The sequence below is a fragment of the Megalobrama amblycephala genome, linkage group LG1 (genome assembly GCF_018812025.1).
Source record: "Megalobrama amblycephala isolate DHTTF-2021 linkage group LG1, ASM1881202v1, whole genome shotgun sequence".
In the NCBI taxonomy this organism is placed as follows: Eukaryota; Metazoa; Chordata; class Actinopteri; order Cypriniformes; family Xenocyprididae; genus Megalobrama; species Megalobrama amblycephala.
The window spans coordinates 60,284,883-60,310,522 of NC_063044.1; the positions used below are offsets into that span (position 1 = coordinate 60,284,883).

Consider the following 25,640-nt stretch of genomic DNA (forward strand, 5'->3'; position numbering starts at 1 on the left):
ACACATCGCTTCACTTCAGAAGGCCTTTATTAACCCCCACTCACTGTCATTATAAAGCTCTGGCAGCGTCAGGATATTTATTAAAATATCTAAGATTATGTTCATCAGAAAGAAGAAAGTCATATACACCTAGGATGGCTTGAGGGTGAGTAAAGCTTGGGCTAATTTTCATTTGAAAGTGAACTAATCCTTTAACTCTTAATAAAATAACTGGATTACTAAAATAGACTTAACCCTTTTTATCACTGACTATACTGAATATATATAATGAATATAAACCACCCAGCTTTGACATACTGTATAACTAATTCAAAGCCAGATGGGATATGTGACATCCTGTCATCACAACATGCAAATGCATTTAAATACAATTTGTACCTGGATGTTTAGTCAGATTGTTTGATGGTTCTTTGGCACTATATATCTTTTGATTAACTACAGGTTTCAAATGCTGAAAGATGACATTTTTCTCCTCACAAGGCAAGAAATAGGTTCAATTCGATTGTCACTGGCAAATTTAATAATGTCACTTACATTCATTAAAATCCTGTGTGACATTTTAAAATGTTAGACTGTTAAGATACTGAAGCTGAATTTTTAAAGGTAATGCTTTGACGTCTGGCCACACCTGTTAATTTTATCTCTGAAAACTTTATAGTTATTTGTTTGTTTTATAATGTTTTTTTTTTATGAGACTAAAAATCATAAAAAGGATGTATTTTTCATTTTATTTTTCCTGTTGTTTCTTATTTTGTTATTTATCTTATTACAGGAAAACAGTGAACACAGGAAATGATGGGAAAGATGATCAGGAAATTGCTTTTGAGTAATAACGTACATTTTATTATGAAATATCATTATTGAGGGCCTCTCTGCAGCAAATCCATCCATAATCTGTATTAGAAATGCTAAGACTATACAGAAACAAACAAGAAGTTGTCCTCATGACACACAACCTTTGCTAATCAGCTTTCGTGTGGGTGACTCCTCTTGAGTCAGTTTTTTTTGGGGGGGGGGTCTCAGAGTTGGTGCATCAGTTCGAGTGACTAGATCGCACCTCAAGGGGGTTGAACAAGCCTCCAAACTGTGATGTGGAGCTTATGAACAACAGCACCTATAAGTGAGGAGGAGCAGTTAGCATGAGCAAGCCCGATTGACGTCTCCTGCGCTGTGATAGGACGATTAGGATTCTTAAGGGTGGGGGCCTCCCTGTGAGGGCTCGTGTACAAGAGAGCAGCCCACGTCAGCCGCCCCGAGACTAAATTCAGTATGATGACGTAGTGCACATGAGCCAACAACAACTTGAAAGGACTGGAAGAAGTCATCACTGCCTGTTGTCACAATGAGTCAGATATTAGTTGACCTTTTTGATATTGCACGGCAATGAAGTTAATGACACATGTAGAGTTGAACTATTTGGATCATGACATTAGGTTTATTGTGTGGCACAAATGGATTAATACTGATGGAGGAAAGCTAAAATTTGACATTGCACGTGAATTCCAGCACATTTCACTAGTTCTAAATGAAGAATATATGTTAAAATTTGTAGCAGTTAGTTTATATTTGATTTAGCCAACTAGTAAGGAGCACTACAAAATATATTCACTATTGGCAAATATTAAACTTTACAAGTGTTATTCTTTAAAGCACACATTTATTGTTACTTAATGCACTTAAAGGGTTAGTTCACCCAAAAATGAAAATTCTGTCTTTAATTACTCACCCTCATGTTGTTCCTCTTCAGAACACAAATTAAGATATTTTTGATAAAATCTGATAAAAAGCCTCTATTGACAGCAAGATAATTAACACTTTCAATGCCCAGAAAGCTAAAAAAAATCAAAAAAAAATCATGTGACTACAGTGCTTCACATTTAACAACTATCTAAAACATTCTAAGACTGTGCTCAACATACAGCGATTGTTTCCTGCGACTGAAGCAGATTTATATACTCACACACGGAATTTGAACACCGACTGTAATCGCAGACTGAACGCAACTGGCTCTGACTGGACGCGTTTGAGCGCGATCAGTCATAAGTATCAATTTACATTCATAATCAGCCTTACAATCGTTAAGTGTGTGCGCGACTTTACTGAAATCACTCGACTTTGCCAGTTTGATACACACTCCGAATCACTGATTCGATACAAAAGATTCATAAAGCTTCGAAGCTTCATGAAGCAGTGTTTTGAAATCGCCCATCATATTGTTGAATAAAGTCGTTATTTAATTTTTTGGCGCACAAAAACTATTCTTGTCGCTTCATAACATTAAGGTTGAACCACTGTAGTCACATGAACTGTTTTAAATACGCCTTTAGTAGCTTTCTGGGCATTTGAAAGTGTTAATTATCTTGCTGTCAATGCAGGCCTCACTGAGCAATCGGATTTGATCAAAAATATCTTAATTTGTGTTCTGAAGATGAACGAAGGTCTTACGGGTGTGGAACAACATGAGGGTGAATAATTAATGACAGAATTTTCATTTTTGGGTGAACTAACCCTTTAAAATTAGCTATTAGTTTTATAATTGCTGCAATAAATTAAGAGACACTTTATAATGAGTTAATCAGAAATTATCAATGAAATTGCTTTAAAAGTTTTACCCAAGATTTTTACTGATTACAATTTCATGAGTGCAGTTTATAATCAATACCAGATTACACAGTAATCTACACGACACTGCCCACAACCATATGAGCCTTTCTGCATATCTTAAAGTAATTTAAAAGTCATTTGAGTCTCATTTTATTAATCATGACTTTTTTTTAATATTATTCTTTTGCCACGTAATGTAACTAAACTACAAGTAAAGACATAATTGAATTATCACAAAGCTCTCCGTGGGAGTATTAACTACCTGCAACATAATCTGTCTGTTGGGAACAAGTTTTATTATTTATGCCTCTAGGGATCTTGCAAATACACAGAAATCAGATGCAGCAGCCTATTAGCCTACCGAACTAGAGCGCATTCATTTCTTTTTACCCATATATCCTCTTACTGATTTAATTTCGACCTTATGCAAATGTGTCACTGCATCTTCTGTAAAAATCACAGATTCTTCATTTCCTATTTAAGAGCGATATCCACACAGACACGTTCATCTTTATTACTCCTGCGTGGAAATTAAGACTCAGATAGATGCAAATATGACTCAAAGTGACCTACTATTCCGCAAAATCATATTTCTTTAAAATCGGTTTCCATTTAGTTATCCAAGCTTCCAACCCCTACAAATAATCTTGTATACTATAAAATTGATATCTTTTTCTTTCTTTCTTTTTTATTTATTTATTTATTTATTTTTACAAAATAGACTTGAAACTCCTAAATGAGTGAACACACCCAGGTGTTTCAGTACAAAAAAAGTTATTTTTATATAGCCTAAATATATAGTTTCAACATGTTTTCGTCACTTTTTGGCTAAATAGACGCGAACAAACAGAGGTGGATTTCGTCAGAGGTGGTAACCATAGCAACAGTGTGTAGCTCGAGAGAGTTTCACTGCTGTCCGATAGGGATGATAGCCTGCTATTGTTATGTTTCATTTTGTTTTATATGTATAAAAAACGTTTATATTTTGTTTTAAAAGTCTTGATAAGTTTTAGCTTAGTCACGCCAAATGACAAACTGCGCTGCACGAGAAGAACCTCTACAGATTGCGCCACGGAAATTGCATTTACATTTAGGCCTGCTTTAAAGTAGGTAGCCATTTGCCCTCGGTTTCACAGACAAGGCTTAAGCTAGTCCTAGACCCTATACTAAACTGTATGTTTGAGCTGTTTTAACTAAATGCAGCTTGTACTGACACATCTTAAAACAGCCCTTTTTTTTTTCTAGCGAACATTTATACAAGCTACTTAAATGCTCCAATTGAACCAAGGCCTGGTCCTGGTTTAGGCTAAACCCTGTCTGTGAAACCGGACTTTATTTATTTTTTTTTTTAAATAAACCGAAATCCTTTTTAAATAGGCAATTAATTGAAAATCATTGTATAATTCCCACACTGAGTTCAATCTACTAATATCTTAGATTGACTACTAGACAATTAATAGCTATACAAAGCGAGCCATGAGAGTGAGACAGTCCAGTCTAGAAGATAATCTGAGTTGTTAACTTGATGAGAAGAGACGCACTGATTGCTCGATTGGTCGTGTTTGAGTTTTGATTGGCCGGTGCAATCAAAAGGTACGTCAATCTTTCATAGAGCGTCATCTGCTGTTTTTGTTGTATATTCAAGGCCACTCGAACTTGATTCCTTTCATCAGAAACTTCCTTCTGACGCAAAACACTCCGATTAACTTGATTAAAGTTCCTCTTGACAGACACTTGTTGCTATCTGTTCACAAAGAATAGGGTAACCTATATTTAATAAACTTTAATGAAAAAGCATGTAGGATATATATATATATATATATATATATATATATATATATATATATATATATATATATATATATATATATATATATGTATGTATGTATGTATGTATGTATGTAAATGTATAATTTGAAGTGTCATATTCATTAAAATTGATCTGCAACTGAACATCAACAATGATCTTAATGAAAATGTCTCGTGAGATGTGTTACAAATGTGTTTATGATTGACGTATGATGTAGAGTTGGGGGGGCAGAACTACTGTCATGTCCACCGCCCGTCTCGTGTTTACGCAAGACTCTGCTCTGTATATAAAGCACTTGAGATGCGGGCAGGACAGAACAGTTCCGTGAGTGGACAACTTCTTATTTCTGAAAGACCTCACAAAGATTCGGAAGACGCGAAAAGAACAGTGGAACAAGAAACTTCAGGCTTCCAGTCCAGAGAAATAACTGCACCTAAACTCTTTAACTGCTGAACGTAAGTTTTTATTGTGATTATCATTCTGCATGTGGAGGTGTCAAATCAGAATGCTAAATTTGCCTCGAAGTGCGGTGGGAAATCTAGGCATTATTGTTTTCATTATTGTTAAATTCTTTCTGAGTTTATTATTATTGTATTCCGGATACAAAAGATGTTTTCGGTAGGCTATATGCTATTTTGTCCGTACGAGCGCATTCAGCACCATGGACAGCAATCACAAACAATTAGCCGAAATTCATCTAGATTAACAGATTATTCATAATTATTCTAACGTTTCACAAAAAGTTTTAGCATGCTTTTAAACACCTACGCAAACTAGTGTTTCGTTGCTTTACGCAGTTCAAACCGTCTTGATCTCAGATGTTTTAGTCTGATTTTCGATTGATTCAGATGATAGTTCTGACAATTACTTATGAATTTCAGAGATATTTTGTAAGTTTTTGTTCACTGCAGTGTAACATGCACAGCTACTATCATGCAAAACTATTACAAAACTGTATTTTAAACAACTACTACATGCATATCAAAAACTGATTTACGCTTTCCCACCTGTTGTCGCTCGCTCCCTTTCCCGATCTATTCAGACGTTTTACAGAACGCAGTCCACGCTCGTGCATTAGTTTATGCAAATAAATAAAAACGCGAGTTTTATTTTCCAGATGGCTGTCATGCTGAAACCCTGGACCGTCATCGCTACTCTCCTCTTCTGCGTGCTCCTGTGTCTCGGGACCTTTGTGGACGCGTATCCGCCTAAACCAGAGAATCCTGGAGATGACGCTCCTCCGGAGGAACTCGCCAAATATTACACCGCGCTGAGACACTACATCAACCTCATCACGAGACAACGGTGAGAAAGACACGCTGTGTATCAGACAAACTATTCATGTTTGCTTAAAATGTTCTTATTATCAATATTCGACCAGGTGACCATGATAAAAATCATTTCCCGTTGGTGTCAGTGCACCGGCTCCCATTAATATATCAGGAAAAATGACCAAGTTCTGCAATAGGGTTCTGAAATTGCATTACGGTCCACTTTTCAGTGGCCAAAGGCTCTTCATATAACAAATCTGAGTGATAAAATCCAACAGATGCACCTCAGAGAAGCCTCCAGGATTGAATAGGCTACTCATCTGTCATAGATTGATGTTTCGCTCAGTCCTGCGCTATAGAGGACTACATTTATTTACATATTTATAGTCTCCTAACAGGCCTTTGACATTTAGGGCTCAGACAATGATCAACACATTCCAATAAAAACATTTACAGTAAATCATTTTTTTTTTTCTCCCTACAATACACCTTCATTCCAGGGCCTCTCTCCTATACCCTGTTAGTTTGCCAAATAACCTAAAGTCTTGCCTTTAAGAGGTCAAAATTAACATCTGTGATGAATTTCTGAGATAAAACAAACAGACGTGATGGTTCAAGCAGCTAAACTGTGTGTATGTCACAGCCGTGAATATGTTAAATGAATGTTGGCCACTTCACAAAGTATTCCGGACGTCGGTAATAGGGAGCAGGTGAGATTCTGCAGAGCCCGTTTCAGAAACAACTAAAACATTAGTTTAGTCTCAGGCTCATTGATGTTGCTCATAGGCATCTATTGAGGAAGAATCTGAGCATGAAATTGCTTTTTTATTCAAGTGCCAGACCACTGCCCTTTAGCTTGTTTTCAGTGTATGCCTATTCATCTTAAAGATGCTGTTCTGAGAGAAAGTAATACTCAGGTATGATTGTCTCAGGTCCATATCCAGACTCTTTTCTCCATTTCCACTAAATGTTCTCTAAAACTGACAATCGTGTTTTTTATAAAGATATAGAGCTTCATACATATCATCTGTGAGATAAAAGTCTTCTAGGTGACATGTCTCAAGCACATTCAGCTGTCAAGCAGTCAAAAAACATTTAACTGCTAAATTGGATTCATAACGTCTGGGGTGAAAAGACAGTTTGTATTTATATCGGTGATTGGTGTCTGACAGATAAAGTGGGCTGACTAGTTCTTTTCACTTTCTGACACTTTCACACACCACAATGAGCTCACTGTGTGAGCAATTTGAGATCATTATTTCAGTACTGAAATGTTCCCAACTAAGCTACATGGCTGGAATGAAGTAATGAGGGAATAAATTGTCATATTTCTTATATGCAGGTATGGAAAAAGGTCCACTTCGGAAGATGTGATGGCAGAGCTGCTGTTCGGAGACGATACAGAGCACAAACAGAGATCAAGGTGGGAGTCTTTTTTTACTTTAGCTGCAATTAATAGACTCATTAGTCTACTTTCAACAATAAAGCAGGAAAAAAGTAAGTTTCCTGATTTATATGGAATTCTAAAGGTATTTGAGGTAGTTTTTTAAATCCTCGAGGAACTCACTCAAAAAGATAGGTGTTAATGGGAAGGAGGAACAACTCATGAATTTTTCACACCTGTTGAGGAATCAGGGGACAGATGGGATCCCTGGCTTCTTTTCTCTCTGTCCTTCAGGAAGGGAGTGGGTTAGGGAACATGACGCACACTGAATATTTGAGAGGCCTTGACATTTAGCAGCCCTTATTAGGCCTAAAAAAAAAAAAAAAATCTCACTGTGCTTGCTAATTGAAAACTGTAACAAACTGAGTGAAATTGTAATATTAATGAGAAGATGGAAAGATTTAAAGGTGACAAAAAACATAATGAATAGAGAATTTGCTATATTGATGCCAGTAAAAAAAAATGTTAATTGTTTATTAATTCATGACATGCGTCTCTTTCAGATATGATGACTCTTTTATGTGGTGAAGTTCAGTGACCCCCGTGTTGCCTGTCCTGAGCTAAGATCACCTGTGCCTCCCACAGAAAACCTCCAGACAATTAAATGAGAACCAGTCAACATCAGACAACCTCATCCACCTCTTTATTATAAACATCATCTCTTTTTATTTTTGTGCGCACAGAACAAATCTCATTAACAACTGTACATAATATATTATAATAGGAACTATCAATGGAAGTGTAGCTATATGTGTATACTTCATTGTGTCATATGGAAATTATGCTTTTTTGTTTGTACCATGTAAATTATTCTATGTGATTAAAAGTTTATTGAATGAATCTGGCTATTTATTTTGCTCTGGTGCATTTTGACAAGGCTGTACCATACTGACAAATGACAAGTCAGTTTCTTTAACCATTATTTGTTAATATAATATAGTCTGATCGATTGTAGTACATTTTCAATATACTTGGTTGTTCTCTTTAAAAGGTTATTTCTAAATGACCAGCAGATGTCCCTCCTGTAACATAAAATAAATCTCTTTTAGATCACACACGACAATAACATTTAGGCAAAATACCTCAGTTTTATTAATTTCTTTGACTAGCCTACAGTCATTGCTAACATCTCATTCTACAAAACCAACTTCTCAAAAATGTTTGAACAGCAAAACATATATGATTAAAGATAACACTTAGCCTCACTATATTGCTAACTATTATTTATTTAATGATGTTACGGTCTTTTATTTACACATTTTTAACACATTAAGAAGATTAAATGCTGCAAATGCAAGCTACTGAACTGATTGGCACTGTTATGTAAATGAGTGGAGAACATTTAAAGCGGGCTGTCGAGAACATTCTATTGTTAAGACGGCCCTAAACATCAGCTGGTGGGTCCCACCTTCTGAGACGTTTGAGCGTTGCCCCTTTATGTCTACGCAATGGCTAGACTCTGATTTGATGCTTTGTAGCGGTTCAGACACCTCTCACATAATCAAAACAACGTAACGCAGCTATACGGGAAAGGTTAGTATCTTTTTTATGATACTTATTTTCAGAATTACGTATTTTGTGTGTTGTCGTAGCCCTCTAAACGTAAATATAGTATATATTCCATTCAGGGACGCAAACCCTAAAATCGTTTCATCTACTGTATAGTAGGCTATAGTGTTGTCGTCTTATTGTTGTTATACGGTTTGGAAATTATTAATTCATCTGTTGTTTAACGCGTCGGGGGTCATTGTTGTTCTCCATTGGCATGATATTCTTTTATTCATCAAGATGTGAATGCTAATTAGTGTAATTTGGGACTGCATCAGGTATTTGATGGTATCGTTCCGTCCATATTGTTGGCGGTGAGTGAAATTCTTGAATTCTTCTCTTTTTTTCGTTATCATCAGCACTTATTATTACAGTTTTCAGCCCATAACTGCAAGAGAACATGTGATCAGAATGTAGAAATACACTGTACCTTTTCTATATGAATTGAGCTATACTTTATTAAGGATGTAACAAATGCAATGTTATTATGAGAGCTCTAAAGTAGTATATGAGACATTATTATACATACATTAGTTCTGGTCCTCTTATGTGATTGGTCGAATTCAATGAAGTCGCATATTAATGTGTGTGTGTGTGTGTGTGTATATATATATATATATATATATATATATATATATATTATATATATGTATAAATGTTATATATATATATATATATATATATATATATATATATATATATATATATATACATTATAATGTATAGACTATATATATTAATATATGTATAATATATGTGTTTTGTGTCTGAAAACTTATTCATGATACTATTACAGCAGCAGATTTAAAGCGTCAATAACCTATTATTTATGTGCTGTCAAAACCAGGTGATTAAATGCAGGGAATATTCTGGCATAGTCTCAGCTTCTTGTTATGGTTCCTTAAACGGGACGCAGACCTATCTGTGTGTGTTGGAGACAGATGGGCCATGCCTTTTTCTGGCTCGAGGGAGCAGATGGAGAGCATGGTTGCTTGTGATGTGGGCTGGGCCAGACCAGGGTGTCATTAGCATGGGGGGCTCAGCGGGGTCTGCAGGAAGGATGGCAATGGAAGGAGGTGGGGGCCTCAGGAGTTGCTAATACATAATAAATTCACCATCGCTCCCTTTTATAACGGGCTAGAGGAAGACCCCCTTGTGCCTTCTCTCAGGAGATCTCACTCAGATGCTGAGTTTGCATTCACTCCTGGCCAAAACGCAGTGGAGCAGTCTGTTTGGTAATGAGATTGAACAGACTATATATCTATCAAAATCCTTCCCAGCTACCAGGAGCCACATCCCCCGAGACCCAAATACAGAACGGGAAATGTTCATACTTTCTTTTGAGCATATCCCATGTCTGGCTTTGGCTGACAGCTCTCCATGTCAGTTGACATCAAACATTAGTAGACCCTTCATCTAAAGCCAGTCTGAGAGAGTTTCGGCCAGCTGACAGAACTTTTTTATTTTATTTATTGCTGTTTTTTGCACAATTTCTGGATATTATTGCAAATATAATTAAATAATATTTTGGTGATTTTTGATTATTTTAAAATATATTTTAAATACTAAATACAGCATGTGGGGGGGAACATTTTTTATCCCTGTAGTTTGCTTTGTTTTTGAGGTGTGCTGTTTTTTAAATATTAATTTTAATCAATACATACACTAAATATAGTGGCCCCAAAAATTATTTGGGCCAGAGTTATTATAGTTAACTACAACTAAAACCTTAAACCTTTTTGTTACTTAAAATGAAAGAAAGGTTAACTGATATACAATAAAATATTTAAAAAAATGTTTTAAACAATTATTGAAATTATTTAAACAATTTTCATGTTTATTTAGTTTAACTTGATGTATTAAAATAACTAAAACTAAAACCGAAATTTAAAAAAAAGACATTTTTTAAACAACAACAACAACAAATTGACAACAAAATTACTAAAACTTTAATTAAAATAAAAATGAAAACAGAAAATATAAAAATAAAAAAATGATCCCAAATATTAGTAAAAACTATAATCTCAGTGATACTAAAATAACACTGATTTGGACACTTGAAAAGAACTAGCATCAATTGCATATTATTCAGACATTTTAAGTGATTTATGGGTTCAAATATTGGGGCTCTGTGTATTTTTTATTTTATTTATTTATAGGTTCTGACACAATTTGCTTTACTTAGTTTTTTTCTGAAACATTTTTGATAATATTTTGCTAACTGTGGTGTTCAATATTTAAAGTTTTAGAGGTGCAATTTATGTCCTGTTATGTTCAAGCTGTGTGCCTGTAGGTTAACAATAAATCTGTTTGTTTTGTGGGTTAATAAAAGCAAAGAAGATGGTGCCCTGAGGTGCCTTGTGATTAAAAATGCTGGAATAACTAGTGGACAATCAGACATCAGAGGTGCTTTAGGCGTTCACAACACCTATATATTCAAAGAAAGTACAGCCAACACCCATTTATAACGATCTGTTTTTAACACAAGAAAGGAATTGCTGGAAATGAGCTGAGTGAGGCACTGGACTCCATTTAAATGAATGTCTGTGTTTGCCTGAACTGAACCGAACTGAACTGAACTGAACTGAACTGACACTTCATCCCAGTATAGCAGCATCTCTCTGAGCCTTGTCATGCTTGTGAATAAACTAGAGTGTGAGAATGAAACTGAGGTGTGTGCGAAGTCTGACCTCTCCATCCCGCCGGGACTGATCTCAGCTACATAAACAACAGATTCACACTGGCATCACAAGACCACATGATCAAAGATCACATGTTTTATGTCTGTCTTATTCATTATTAAAATAATTATCATTAAAATAAATTAAAATATTTATTAAAATAATTAGACCATGCATACAGTTATATTTATGCAATAAATATATATATATTTATTGCATAAATATTGTTTATATATATATATATATATATATATATATATATATATATATATATATATATATATATATATATATATATATATATATATATATATATATATATATATATATATATATATATATATATATATATATATATATATATATATATATAAACAACTTGTAAGCAATTTAAAATAAGCAATTTGTCCTAGAGACAGCAACATTAATAGTGTGCAATGTCAGGTTTATTAGAAAGCTAGACTAGAGACAAACTATAGAGGTGAAATGCAAAGAAGAAGAGAATTTAACATCTTTTTTTTTCTTTTACATTTTTTTTTAATCCTAAACGCAGAGTATCAAAAGCAGGCTTTTTTGACCTTGTTTACCCTCTACCTCATTTAAACTGAGTACTGACTCAGCTAAACCGTCTAAAGTGATTTCAGGACTGTTCTGGTGTTTTTAAACTGTCATGTCATGTTCAAAGTATTCAAACTCTGTCCTCATTTTACTCGACCTCATGTCGTTCCAAACCTTTATGACAGTCTTTCTTCTTTGGAACACAAAAGGAATATTTTGAAGAATGTTGATATCCAAACAGTTTTGGTGCCAATTGACCTCCATTGTATAAGAAAAAAGAAAAAAAGAAACACTGAGACATTTCTCAAAATATCTTCTTTTTAAAAAAGAAAGAAAGTCTTACAGTTTTGGAATGGCATGAAATGTGATCAATTATGACAGTATTTTCATTGTTGGGTGAACTATCTGTATAATAAGCATTGAAATAGTCCTGATTCTTAAGTAAGACTTTCTGGCTTATTCAGCTTAAATTCTGGGCCGCTGGTATGTAAGGCAGCTACTTTCCCCTTTAGGGAAGTCACTCAGCTCAGAACCTACGTAACATGTGGGAGAAAAAGGATTGCTATAGCAACCACCTCCGTCATACAGTGTATGTGAAAATGGTTGCATGGGATTTTTGAGAAATCCCATAATTTGTTTGGAAAGCCTCATAATGTTAGTAGAGCGGTGCATTGTTAATGCTCCCATGGGAAGATCACTCTATGAGCTTAAGTAGCAAAGGCAGTGTAATCGTCTCTAGAGGAAACATGGCTAATTTATTGCCGTCTGTGTGCTGTATCAGTACATTCATTACATAGTACACCCTGTTGTATAAAATGATTGACAGTGCAGCTACTGTTCGTGAGAAATACAGCAGATGTCTACAACGAGAAAATACTTGTTTGCCTAATAGTTTTATCTCTCTCTCTCTCTCTCTCTCTCGGATGTCAATGCTTTTGTTTCTGTTATTAATTCTAATGTAAATGGAAATTTCTGTGTACAAAGGGAAATAGTGTTTCATTGTTTTTCAGAATGTAGCAGACTTTGTAATGTTTTTTTGCACTGTTACAATGACTGTTTATAATGTTTGAAGAAGTGTTTACTAAAGAGATGTTTCTTCTTGGATATAGATACAGTCAGAAATACCAACAGAGATGCCAGCTTTTTAATTTTGTTTTAGGCCAAGCAAAAACGGCTATTTATATTAGTAGGAGAAATAAGGTAGATGGGTCTCTTGATTGTGATGCAAGCATTTTGTTTGTCAGAATGATGAAAGCCAGATTGAAGGTTGATTTTGACTTTTATGTCTATAAATAATGTTGAGGAATTAATTTTAATTTTGGTGTTAAAGATGTGTTGTGCTTTATTGTTGACAATATGTTGTGCTTTGGAGATGTTTTGAGCTAAATGTTTTTTTTATGATATAACTCATAACTTTTTGTTATGGTTTTTAATTTAAATGTTATTTTGTAGAGAAATCTTGTTTGTATAAATAAAGAAGTTTTCAAATCCAAAACTTCAATTCCATCCATCCATCCATCCATCTACGAGACTTTGGAGTTAATCTATTGCCAGGAACAGCAGTCAGTTATACAGTTTAGTTCATTTAGTTCAAATATCTGACAGTAGAATGCATCGATTGACCAATCTGAATCAAGTATTCCAGAAATATATGCATATAAAACCTTTCAGTCTTACTCTCAGCACTTCTGTCGCTCCCAACGTCCATCTCCCCTCTCTCCTCCTGCGACTTGTGCACCTGCTCTCTGTCATTGTTTCATACGGAGGACACGGCTGAATCTAAGCACCCCCCTAAAAACAATTCATTCTCTCCCTCCCACCTCTCAAACACACACACAAAAGACTGCATGTTTCATTTTATTGTATATATCACTATAGCAACCACAGCTTACTAGTAAATCCCCCACTCTTTTACATTTATTCTTATTCACCATATTTTCTTTACTTATACTTCACCCTCTAGTCCTAATGATGGTGTAAAATATTAATGTTAAATCTCTCTCTCTCCGATGCTTTAGTTGCAGTTTTCAGACATCATGCCTGTGGCAGCCACCGGCACAGAGCATGGTAAGTATCATCATATAAGAGTGTTTTTGGCCCTGTGGACTTTTATAATATAACTCTTAAACTATTAAAACACACTTTTAACACTGTCACTAGTTTATTTGATGTGTCTAATAACAATGTCCAAAAGTGAACGTACATGCATCACAGGACATTTTTGTCACTTTTCATAAATAGTTCCACCATTGTCATTTCTATCACATTTCAAATTATGCAAATTATGTATTGTTTTCAACAGCATTATGTGATGCAAATAACAGTGATGAAATCACACTTTTTGTTTAGTGACATTTTGTGATAAAATGGCCAACTCCTTTGACTTGCTTATTTTAATGTTATAACTAGCATTTTGTTGATTCTAAATAGACACAAAATGTTTTGGGTTTTTTGGGGGTTTTTTGGTATTTGTCACGCAAAGGATGAATGCATGGTGAAATGTTGCCAAGAGTGTTTTATTGTGATCTTTATATAGCAAAATGGAAAAAGAAAATTTAATGTTTCATTAAAAATAAAGTTATTTTTAATGAAAATCAACCATTTATTATAAGCATTTATTTACAGCATATATTTTTTCTTTGGACCCTAATGCTGATGCTTAGCGTCAGCACAGAAAACTAGTGTTGCATTGTGCCTTTGGCGTAAACAAAGTTTGAAGTTAAGCCAAAACAGTACAAATCATAATAGATTAATTACATAACTGAAAGTCATTGAAGGTAGTTTGATCATTTGTGGTGAGGATTTTCCTGGCACTGTACTTATAAACATGGACACACTTGTGCCACAGATGGCTGGCACAGACACAGGGATACCCAGCTTTAGTGATATCATGCCCTGACATTTTCTTGCCCTGTAGTGTCAGCTAATACATAGTGTGTGATTCTGATGAAACTCATAGATTAAGGAGCTGTGATCTACCCTAAAAGGTCAGTCTTGTAGTTTAAACCCTCTACATCATATAACATACACTCCCAGTCAAATATGAATAGTTAAAGGCATAGTTCAAGAAATCTTTCTTACTGCCTTTACAAAAAATGTAGTGTTCTGGAAAAACTGTGGCAAATGTCCGGCAAAAACCAGATTCAAATATACTACAAATTCATATTTCATATACAGTTCAGCTGTACTTTTAAGAAAAGACCTAATGTCGTCCATGTGTGAAGATTTAAGTATAAAACAGATTGTGTGAGTTAATCAAAGAGCACAGTATCTCATAAGCAGCTGCATAATCAGGTGTCGCTGTCTTTTCCCTCCAGCAGTGCCGCAGGTGTTGGACACACTGAGTGACAGCGCCAGCTCCACCACTGCCAATGACCTGGACCTCATCTTCCTCAAGGGCATCATGGAGAGCCCAGTGGTCAGTTTTCTTTCTGCATACAGTAGGGTAATTTCAGACCTAAACATGCTGCAGTCAAAAAAAAAAAAAAGTACATTATCCCATTACATTACATAATCCTATCCTATCACAATTATTTTATAGTTTTACATGTATATTATCTTAATACTTCCACTAATAAATTTTAATACTTTCGATAATTGAGATGCAGATAATTGAGACTGATTTAGTGTCTTAAAGTTGTTGATATTATCCTATATGGGGATGGATCTTGGTAAATATTAGAACCTTTTTGTATAAGAAACACTGGGATACAAAAACAGACATAATTAAGTAAATGGTATATACATTATAAATGTGTATATATACATATATATATATGTACATGCATTGTCTTAGCAGTGCAGCACACTTCAGAAACCCTCCACCTTCCCCAGCTCCACCTGTATAGATCAGCTATGGGTAATTCATGTACGCTATATTGTACAGCAGCAGCATGACTTAGATGCTCACAGTAGCGTGTCATATATGCATTGGCAGCAGCAAGTCCTGTACTTGCTCTGCAGCAGCAGCAGCAGCAATAAGCAGCAGCGTAGCAGATCTATTCTACCAAGACCAAACATACAACATTGTCATACCCTCTTTACCATGCCAAACACTCCAAGAGTTGTCATGACAGAACTATACTTGTGAGGATATTCAGTCCCTATAACGTAGTGAAAACCAGGACCCCACCCCCGTATATGCAATTATTTCAAATATGCTGCAGGCTGTTAGTCATTCTGGATGTAAAGAATGTCATCTTAGATTTGTCAAAGTTGTCAAAAGCAACAGTAGCAAATTAGGCATTCATGGAAGACAAACTAATAAACAATGATTAATATGCCATTTAAAACCTGAATAATCTCCCAGAGTGCAGAGAGTCTGGAGGAGACACGACTGGAGGCCGTGAGGGACAATAATGTGGAGCTGGTGCAGGACATCCTGAGAGAGCTGAGCCCCTTTACACACCGCAGCAACACCGCTGCAGAGCTGTCACGCATTCTCAACCAGCCGCACTTCCAGGTACACAGCTGCAGCTCAACAAAACTGTGAAATGAAATGAGAAAAACACACAGTCTGATTAATGCCTGACACTCTATGCTTTTGATGATCAGTCTCTGTTGGAGACCCATGATTCTGTGGCCTCTCAGACGTGTGAGACTCCGCCCCCGAGCCCCTGCGCTTTCATGGAGCCGCCCATCAACAGCGTACCAGTGCCAGCTGATGCCATCCGCATGGTGGGCATCCGCAAAGTGGCTGGAGAGCACTTGGTGAGACTGCGTTCATTGCATACTTTGTATATAATAGTAATTAAATTATATACTAATAATGCTAATATTATATTAAACAAAAGGATTAAATTAAACGTATGGTCATGCTCTGCTCTAAAATATGAGATTAATATACATTGTATAGAAAATAGATTTAATATAAAAAAAATTCTATAGTAAATATGCATTTTATATTAACTTATATATTATTAAATATTTTTGCATTTAATAGTAAGTTTTATTAAATCATAATATATTTTAAATCAGAGCATAACAATAGGATTAAATGAAATTCATAGTTATGCTTGCTCTAAAAAATGAAATTACGTTAATATTTATTATATGAAATTCTACAGTGAATATATACAGTTTTTGTTGGTACGTTCTGCTCTGAAATAGTACATTAATATAAAAATGTCATGTGAATTCTTTGCTCAAAGAGTGTCTTGACCACTAGTTTCTGAGCTCGTGTCGTGTTGTTGTGTCAGGGTGTGACGTTCCGTATTGAGAACGGAGAGCTGGTGATTGCACGTATTCTCCACGGGGGGATGATCGACCAGCAGGGTCTGCTCCACGTGGGTGACATCATCAAAGAGGTGAATGGGAGAGAGGTGGGTGACGACCCTCGTGTGCTGCAGGAGATGCTGCAGGAGGCCAGCGGCAGTGTGGTGCTCAAAATCCTTCCCAGCTACCAGGAGCCACATCCCCCGAGACAGGTACCGTCCCCTCCACCTAAATACAGAACGGAAATGTTCAGAAGCTGCGTCTCATTTCGAAGGCTGCGTCCTCTGGAGGTTGCATTTGAAGGCTGCATATGTCATAGAGTCGGTCTCACTTAAGAAAAGTAACTGTTAGATTCAGTGTTGGGGAAAGTTACTTTTAAAAGTAATGCATTACAATATTGCGTTACTCCCTAAAAAAGTAACTAATTGCATTAGTTACTTTTTATGAAAGAGAATGCGTTACATTACTTTTGCGTTACTTTTTTTCACCTGGGCTGGGCTTGCCTGTTTTGTTTTTTTATAACGACAAAAAAAAAGTTATATTTTTGGCAACTGTAAAGACCCTTTCACACCAAAAGTGAATGAATAAGCCTCAGGCTGAAGGAAATGCATATTTACGCCTGTACAGTAGATGGTGCAGCTCAAACAAACCTTTCAGCTGTGCTGCCATTCTGGATTAAAGAAGAATAGGATACAGGAGAAGGAAGTTCAACACTCTTATTTCTGAATCTAATCTAGACATTGGTTGATAAAGTGAGATTAAATGCATAAAGTATAGTTAATTATTACAGGTTTGCATAAAAATCTGAGATTGCATTTCACTGTTTTAATTCATTTTGAGGAATATTGAATGTGTTTGTGTAAGTGAGATGAGTTTATGTATGTTCTCATTTAGTCTTGAACTACAATAACCATCATGTTTACACAGCGCACACAACGCCTCTGACCTTTATTTCTCTCATGGGGACAGGAGAGCTGTCAGTCAATAAGTGTGAAAAAGTAACTTGTGTTACTTATTTGAAAAAGTAACTTAGCACTCAGAGTCTCAGTGCCAGGGTTCTTACGTGTGTAGGGCATCAGCGACCCTGTTTACACCTGGTATTATGTCTCAGGTGACCAGTGATTTTGGTGGCTCCATATATGCACATCACTGCTGCCTGCTTTCCTCTTGTTTTTCTCTGCTGCTCTTTTATGGTTGTCATGGATACTGGAGTGAGGAGTGAGCGCAGCATCTCGCTCTCAGTTAAAGCCAGATGTGTTTACTGTGAGACCAGACAGGAAGGTTAGAAACATGTTGTAGACGGTTTCAGCAGACACTTCCAGCGTTGTACTATTCGCCTCCTGATCCTATCATCTGTCCAGACTACATTTATATTGTTGTTTGATGGGGTGTATCATTTTAACATTCAAATAGGCTGGGCATTTTAGCTCAAAGGCCTTAGAATAACTCCTTTGAAAACAGTGACTTTAAATGTAAACTATATTTCAGTCAGCATCACCCTCATCCTTGTCTCTACAGGTTTTTGTTAAGTGCCATTTTGATTATGACCCTGCCAATGACAACCTCATTCCTTGCAAGGAGGCGGGACTAATGTTCTCAAGTGGAGACGTTCTGCAGATTGTTAACCAGGAAGATGTGAACTGGTGGCAGGTTGGTTGGTCAACTTAGAAACACTAACGTTACAATATTTTTGTGCTAAAATGACATGCCAGATAGTTCATTTACCTTTTAAAGGACCTAAAGTTACATCTGCTTTTTATGTAAAATGTAAGATCTGTCTTTCAGTCTAGTGAATTTCTAACAAACACACACAAAAAATGTTTGTTTATGATATAGAACAATGTTATAACAATATTACCCTCTGAAAGCTGTACATTAGAGTCATGTATCTCTGCAGGCACGTCGTGTAGAGGGAGGCAGTGCTGGCCTGATTCCCAGTCAACTTCTGGAGGAGAAGAGGAAAGCTTTTGTGAAGAGAGATGTCGAGCTGTCACAAGCAGGTGCTCATATATAAATACATGGATTAATTAATCATATCTGAATGATTTCTGAAGGATCATGTGACACTGAAGACTGGAGTAATGCTAAAAATTCAGCTTTGCCATCACAGTAATAAATTACATTTGAAAATATATTACAATAGAAAAATTATAATAATGTTTCACAACATTACTGTTTGTTCTGTATTTCTGATTACTGGATTTTCGACCTGGTAGTCATAGAAAGTTCAAAAAACAGCATTTATTTGTACATTATAAACATCTTTTCTATCAATTTTGAAAATTTAATGCATCCTTGCTGAATAAAAATATTAATTTCTTTCAACTGTTTTTAAATCTACCCTACTGAATGGTTGATTTGTGTATACTGCCACCTGGTGGATTTAATGTGAACAATTGTCAAATCCTCTAAATCCAGTGGTTCTCAAAGTATGGAGCAGATCAGAAGAAATGTAAAAAAATTAAAATAAAACACAGAAAACAGCGTGGCAATGAGCATTCAGTGCATGAATGGTGGTTGGCTCTCTGCCTTTATAAAGCAGCACCGACCGCCAATTCCTCTGAATTTTTCTTCTCCAGACTGTTGATTTCACATCACGGCTCTAATCAAACATTCATACAGCAATGCAGACAGTTAAAGTGCAAACTTCTGTTAAGGTTCGATAATGCTGTAAATATTTTTGTCTAAAAATAATATCACTGTGTATTGCAGCCAATCTCTGCACTGGAATGGTTGGCAAGAAGAAGAAGAAAATGATGTATCTGACTACAAAAAATGCAGGTTAGGTTTTCTTTTTCTTCAAATGTATATCTTCTGTCTTTTGAAACTCAACACTCAACAAACTTGTTATTGTTATGTGTTTTATTATCTCTCTTTTATTCCCTGGCAGATTTTGACAGGCATGAGTTACTGATCTATGAGGAGGTTGCAAAAGTCCCCCCATTTCGCAGGAAGACCCTGATTCTGATTGGTGCTCCTGGAGTGGGCCGACGGAGTCTGAAGAATAAGATGCTAGTGTCAGACCCTCAGCACTACGGCACCACCATCCCCTGTGAGTCTTCTTTGGGTGTATCGGGCGTAATTCTCGGTTTTACGGGGGTTCAGACCATGGTTTTATAAATACAGAGTGGGGTTCAGAAAAAAATAGATAACAACAGCTTTAAAACCATGCAATGAATGATCACATATTCCAAACAAGAATGGCCTGGCGTTTGTGAATGGCAGTTGTGGCCTAACGGTTAGAGAGTTGGACTTAACCCGAAGGTTGTGGGTTCGAGTCTCAGTACCAGCAGGAAATGTAGGTGGGGGGAGTGAATGAACAGTGCTCTCTTCCACTCTCATTACCCACAAATGCAAGGCACCTAACCCCCAATTGCTCCCCTGGCGCCGCAGCTCCTGTGTTCCTGTGTTTGCTCTTGGATGGGTGAAATACAGAGCACAAATTCCGAGTATGGGACACCATACTTGGCTATACGTCTCTTTCACTTTCAAATAAGAAATGTTTCAATTCCTGCTCTTCCTCTTTCATCTCCAGCACCTTCTCTCTTTCTTTTTCTCTCAGTCTCCATTATGTTGAATCTTGTATCTACCCTGTATCTCCTCCCTTCTCAAAGCTGAGCTTTGTTTGATACAGTAAACATTTTTAAACATAAGGTCAACTGATATTTATATTCTTATAAATCATTTTCTTAGACAAGTAAATTTACTGAAGGCTACCAGGAAAGCTAGTTAACTAAGAGGCCGTTTACACAACATCGTTGTGGAAAACTTTTTATGCCATTCATTTACATAACAACTGCGTTTTTTTTTTGAGGACCTAAAAATGCAAACTTTTGAAAACTTGTTGCAAAGTGCAAGTTTTTGAAAACAATACAGTAATTGTCTCTGTGTAAACTACAAAAATGCAAATTTGTGAAAACTGTGACGTCATGCGCATGCATATTATGTGTTCAGTCTATAGGTGTAAGGGGTTTCTTTACAAAGTGACATTGCCAACTACTGGCCTGGCATGAATTATACAGCGTTTTTAGTCGGTTTCGCAGATCCTTGTGAACAGGGATCGTTTTGACGACATTGTCGTCCTTACGCGAAAAATGCTAAGGAAAAACTTCATGTAAATATACCCTGAGTTTAAATTAATTCACAATCCCCAGTTTCACAGACAAGGCTTAAGCTGGTCTTAGACTAAAATGTATGTTTGGGCTGTTTTAACTGAAAGTATCTTGTACTGATGTCTTAAAATATATCAGTGCAATTGTTTTGTCTGAAGATGCACACCAGTAATGTTTTTTTTTCTAGTGAACGTTTATAAAAGCTACTTAAAAGCCCTTATTGAAATAAGGCCCAATCCTGGTTTAGGCTAAGCCCTGTCTGTGAAACCGGGCCAATATGTGCACATTCATAAATAATCTTATGCCTAATGTGATGAAAATGGCTTCTTAATCTAAACCCAAACCGTACATTTTCAGGAAACGTTCATATAGGCATTATTCAAGTCGCTACTGTAAGTTGCTGTTTGAACAAGATATTTTGAGACTCAGACCTAAATGCGGTTGTCAATCCCAAAAAACTGACAGTGTGAACGTAATATTTCTTCCCTTTAATGTGAGATTTTTTTATTTTTTGGAGAAAATGTGCTGATAATCTATTAATTAACAGAAAAAAAAAAAAATTGTCTGATTTTCACTGGGCTGTTCTTGTATAAATGTCCACAGACACCTCCAGGAAGCCCAAATCAGCAGACAGAGAAAATATGATGTATGCCTTCACATCCCGGAGTAAGATGGAAGCTGATATTAAAGCTGGCCACTACCTTGAACATGGTGAATATGACGGTAACCTCTACGGCACCAAGATCGACTCCATCCATGAAGTAGTGGAAGCTGGACGCATCTGCATCCTGGACGTCAACCCACAGGTAAGGGTCCTGTGACTTTCTAACTACGGACAGGATAATACAACATCGATGAGATTCCATAAACGATTACAAATAAAAGTTCTTTATTGGCATCGATAGTTCCACGAAGAACCTTTAACATCCATGAAATCTTTCCATTGCACAAAAGGTTCTTTACAGTGGAGAAAAAGGTTCTTTGGATTATTAAAATGTTCTTCACTCTAAGAAAAAAATCTTTCTTTTAAGAAATGTTATTTTTAAGAGTCGAAGCATACTGTGATATGCTGTTTTGTAGTAGTTCATAAAAAAGTTTTTAAGATTTTTTATTTTTATTTTTTTTGCCATAGTCCCTAAAAGTCCTCAGGACTTCAGAGTTTTTGCCATATGTGGTGTTCATCAAAGCCCCTGAGTTTGAGACGCTTAAGGCCATGAACAGATCTGGGCTCGAGACAGGAGTGGCGACCAAACTACGAACAGTAAGTCCCACTCAGTGTCTGTTTACTAAACTTCTCATGAAAATCTGGTTTTGACCATCCTAAAAATGTTTCTTTTTATCAGGATGCAGAGCTAAAGAGGACAGTGGATGAGAGTGCCAAGATTGATAGAGTATACGGACACTACTTCGACCTCACCATAGTGAACGAAGATTTGGAACAGGCGTACAGGACCCTCAAATCCTCCCTAGAGCAGTTAAAGGGAGCTCAGCAGTGGGTTCCGGTTGGGTGGGTCTTTTAGAGCTCAGTATAGCAACTATTGGATGTTTCATGTGACACTTTAGATCAGTGCCACCTGGTTTGTACCAACAACCTCGTTCCAAGAGTGTACCCTGACCAGAGAGATCAGGTGTGAGTGTGACTGTGAAATCACCATCACGGCTACATCCTGATACAAACCTCAAAACCAGAATATCTTGTGTCAGAATTTAGCCCCATCTTTGTCTCAAAACCGTTTTGTTTACAGCATGAGCATTCACATTTCTGTTCAAATACATTTTGAAATTAAAGATTTTAGAACTTTACATACAAAAAGTTTAGTCTTAATTATATCTAAACATACTTCAGTGATTTAGATAAAAAGAATAATCCTTTAAAGAATAAGATAAATTTACTTCAGACACAACATTGTGTAAGATAAAACTATATTTTGTTAAATATATCTTTAGTTAATCATTAATCATTAATAATTTGATACAACAATTTGGAATTCAGACCATTTTTTGTTAGTTTAGGCATAAATTTAAAATTTTGTTAGATTTATGGTTAAACTAAAAAAATATATAAACTTCTGTTCAAAAGTTTGAGGTCAGTTTTTTTAACAAAATTAATCATTTTATTCATCAAGGATGCATTAAATTGATCAAAAGAGACAGTAAACACATTTATAATGTTACAAAAGATTTCTGTTTCAAATTTTGAATTCTATTCATCAAATAATGAAAAAATGTATCATGATTTCCACCAAAATATGAAGCAGCCCAACTCTTTTCAATATTGATAATAAATAAAGCATCAAATCAGCATATTTTTAAACTCTAACAATATTTCACAATATTACTCTTTGTACTGTATTTTTTATCAAATAAATTCACCCTTGATGAGCATACAGAACTACATTCAAAAATGAAATCTTCAAACTTTTGAACAAACAAACTTTGAACAAGTTTTTTTTTTTTTTTTTTGCAGTGTATTTGTTAATAGTTTGATCCACAGTTTAGTATACTGTAACTGTACTTTAATTCTGATGACATAGATGGTAGATGATTGGACAGTGTTTCATCTCTGAATTATATTTTTATTATAAGGCTCTATTTTGCTCCTGTTGTTGCGTCAGGCACATGACATTTGTACAGTTTGTTTCTTTTACATTCACATTACAGCATTTTTTTAAATTTAGGGCAGGAATACATGGAAATGTGATTTCGACACACTGATAGGGGCATCAGAAATAGAAACAGCAGGCAGATAATATTTTGCACACACAGTACTGTGCAGGTGTCACTGAATGCAGTCATGTTTTGATTTCAGATGGTTGTTTTTTGTAAATCACCATATCATTATCAGCCATAGTCAACTATGTATTTACATATACTACATACAAATATGTGGCAAAAAGTTGAAGGACCAAACGTGTTTACACCCTAATTAGAAACAAATCTATGAATTGAAAGCAAGAACAGTGCTAGAGCATGACATCAAGACTTTTATCTGTGAAGATCCTGTCGGTGTAAAATGTCATCATTGCATGTATCTGTGTATCTGCTCTTATTCGCTGAAAGCATCATGACATATTTATTATAATGCTGTATATGCTTATTGGATGAAAAAATGTCTTTTTCTTACAGACAAACCCTCTCTACTTTTTTATTATGGATATCATAATTCAAGTGCTAATTCAAATTCATAGATTACCATTCATGCCAATGGTATTTGGCTTGAAAACTGGCAGCTATTGTTTATTTATTGTTTTTTATTGTTTATACTAGGTGTAAGGTGTTTGAATTTGGATTTTAGTTTTGATATTGATATTACATTTTCTACATATCAGATGGTATAAGCTTGAAGCAGATACTGTATAGTAGTCATGTTTCACTTGCAAAATCAGTGTATGATTAGAAGAAAAATCTGTAAATTGGCTGATTTCTGAAATAAAATGTGTGGAAAAAATGAATGACTAATTGCATGATTTTAACAAAGTCCCAAAAAATATTGACAGCATTTTATAGACCTTTTGGCTTACAACTGACCCCTTATGATGTCACAAGTTTTTTGTTGCGCATTGAGGGATTTATGTGGTAAATGTGTTTTCATCATAGTTTATGCACGTCTTCTATCAAATAAAAACATTATCCGCCTCAACTGAACACATTTTTAGAATTTATGCACATCTTGGCATTTCAATACAGCGTTTTTTGTTGTTGTTGTTGTTGTTGTTGTTACATCAAAATTCACATAAAAATAGGTGGATGGCGACAGCAATACAGTACACAAACAAACACACGACAACTGTTTAGTGCTATAGCCTATTTAAAGTAATAAAAGTAATACAATACAATGTTTTTGGAACTTTAAATTATTCACTTTATTTTCAAACTGATTATTCTTACATAAATGAATTGACTAATCTAGCTTAAATTCTAATCAGCTCTTTTTTTTTTTCCAGTCACATTTCCTCATGACTTAGTTTTGATCAGTTTCACCACCAGAGGCCAGAGTTTCAAAACATTTCTTCAGGAAGCTTCGGAGCCCAGATGAATCAGTGTGTCGAATCTGCTGTTCGGAGCACCAAAGTCACGTGATTTCAGCCGTTGGCAGTTTGACACGCGATCTGAATCATGATTCGATACATTGATTCATTTAGGCCATCACAAAATAAGTCGTTATTTTGTTGTTTTTGGCGCTCCAAAAATATTCTCGTCGCTTTATAATATTAATATTGAACCACTGTACTCACATGAACCGATTTAAATATGTTTTTAGTACCTTTATGGATCTTGAGAGAGGAAGTGTCATTGCTCCCTATGGAAGCCTCACGGAGCTATCGGATTTCAACTAAAATATCTTAATTTGTGTTCTGAAGATTAACGAAGGTCTTACAGGTGTGGAACGGCACGAGG

The 25,640-nt window shown here is 35.6% G+C and overlaps 2 protein-coding genes across 5 annotated transcripts in view; both read left to right on the plus strand.

Annotated features, from left to right (window-relative positions):
- Window positions 1-7,969, plus strand: part of pyya (peptide YYa) — a 28,191-nt gene extending 20,222 nt beyond the window's left edge. Inside the window, exons 1-6 of one of the 3 annotated variants that reach the window (XM_048206544.1) lie at window positions 3,509-3,710; window positions 4,042-4,197; window positions 4,707-4,869; window positions 5,532-5,719; window positions 7,028-7,108; window positions 7,633-7,969. In XM_048206544.1, coding sequence (XP_048062501.1) covers window positions 5,532-5,719; window positions 7,028-7,108; window positions 7,633-7,657 — 294 coding nt within the window. In that variant the 5' untranslated portion in view covers window positions 3,509-3,710; window positions 4,042-4,197; window positions 4,707-4,869 and the 3' untranslated portion in view covers window positions 7,658-7,969. Of the gene's footprint in view, window positions 1-3,508; window positions 3,711-4,041; window positions 4,198-4,706; window positions 4,870-5,531; window positions 5,720-7,027; window positions 7,109-7,632 lie in introns of those variants that run through there. The other 2 variants (XM_048206536.1, XM_048206552.1) reach the window with 2 other exon arrangements.
- Window positions 7,970-8,562: 593 nt separating this feature from the next.
- Window positions 8,563-23,294, plus strand: mpp2a (MAGUK p55 scaffold protein 2a). 2 transcript variants are annotated; one of them, XM_048206568.1, is made up of 13 exons: window positions 8,563-8,662; window positions 13,935-13,983; window positions 15,234-15,334; window positions 16,226-16,378; window positions 16,471-16,626; window positions 17,115-17,342; window positions 18,649-18,780; window positions 19,028-19,130; window positions 19,843-19,911; window positions 20,021-20,182; window positions 21,846-22,048; window positions 22,375-22,503; window positions 22,586-23,294. In XM_048206568.1, exons 2-13 carry the CDS (start codon window positions 13,953-13,955, stop codon window positions 22,760-22,762), a joined length of 1,644 nt encoding a protein of 547 aa, XP_048062525.1. In that variant the 5' UTR covers window positions 8,563-8,662; window positions 13,935-13,952; the 3' UTR covers window positions 22,763-23,294. The 2 variants fall into 2 exon arrangements, with proteins under 2 accessions (XP_048062525.1, XP_048062533.1); XM_048206576.1 differs by having other exon boundaries at window positions 8,572-8,662; window positions 15,237-15,334.
- Window positions 23,295-25,640: the final 2,346 nt, after the last annotated feature.

Bases quoted from the DNA above. Each gene is read 5' to 3' on its own strand.
- mpp2a (XM_048206568.1), top strand. From the start codon at position 13,953: ATGCCTGTGGCAGCCACCGGCACAGAGCATG. The intron at 17,343-18,648 runs GTACCGTCCCCT...TTGTCTCTACAG, and splicing joins AGCCACATCCCCCGAGACAG to GTTTTTGTTAAGTGCCATTT. The intron at 20,183-21,845 runs GTGAGTCTTCTT...AAATGTCCACAG, and splicing joins CTACGGCACCACCATCCCCT to ACACCTCCAGGAAGCCCAAA.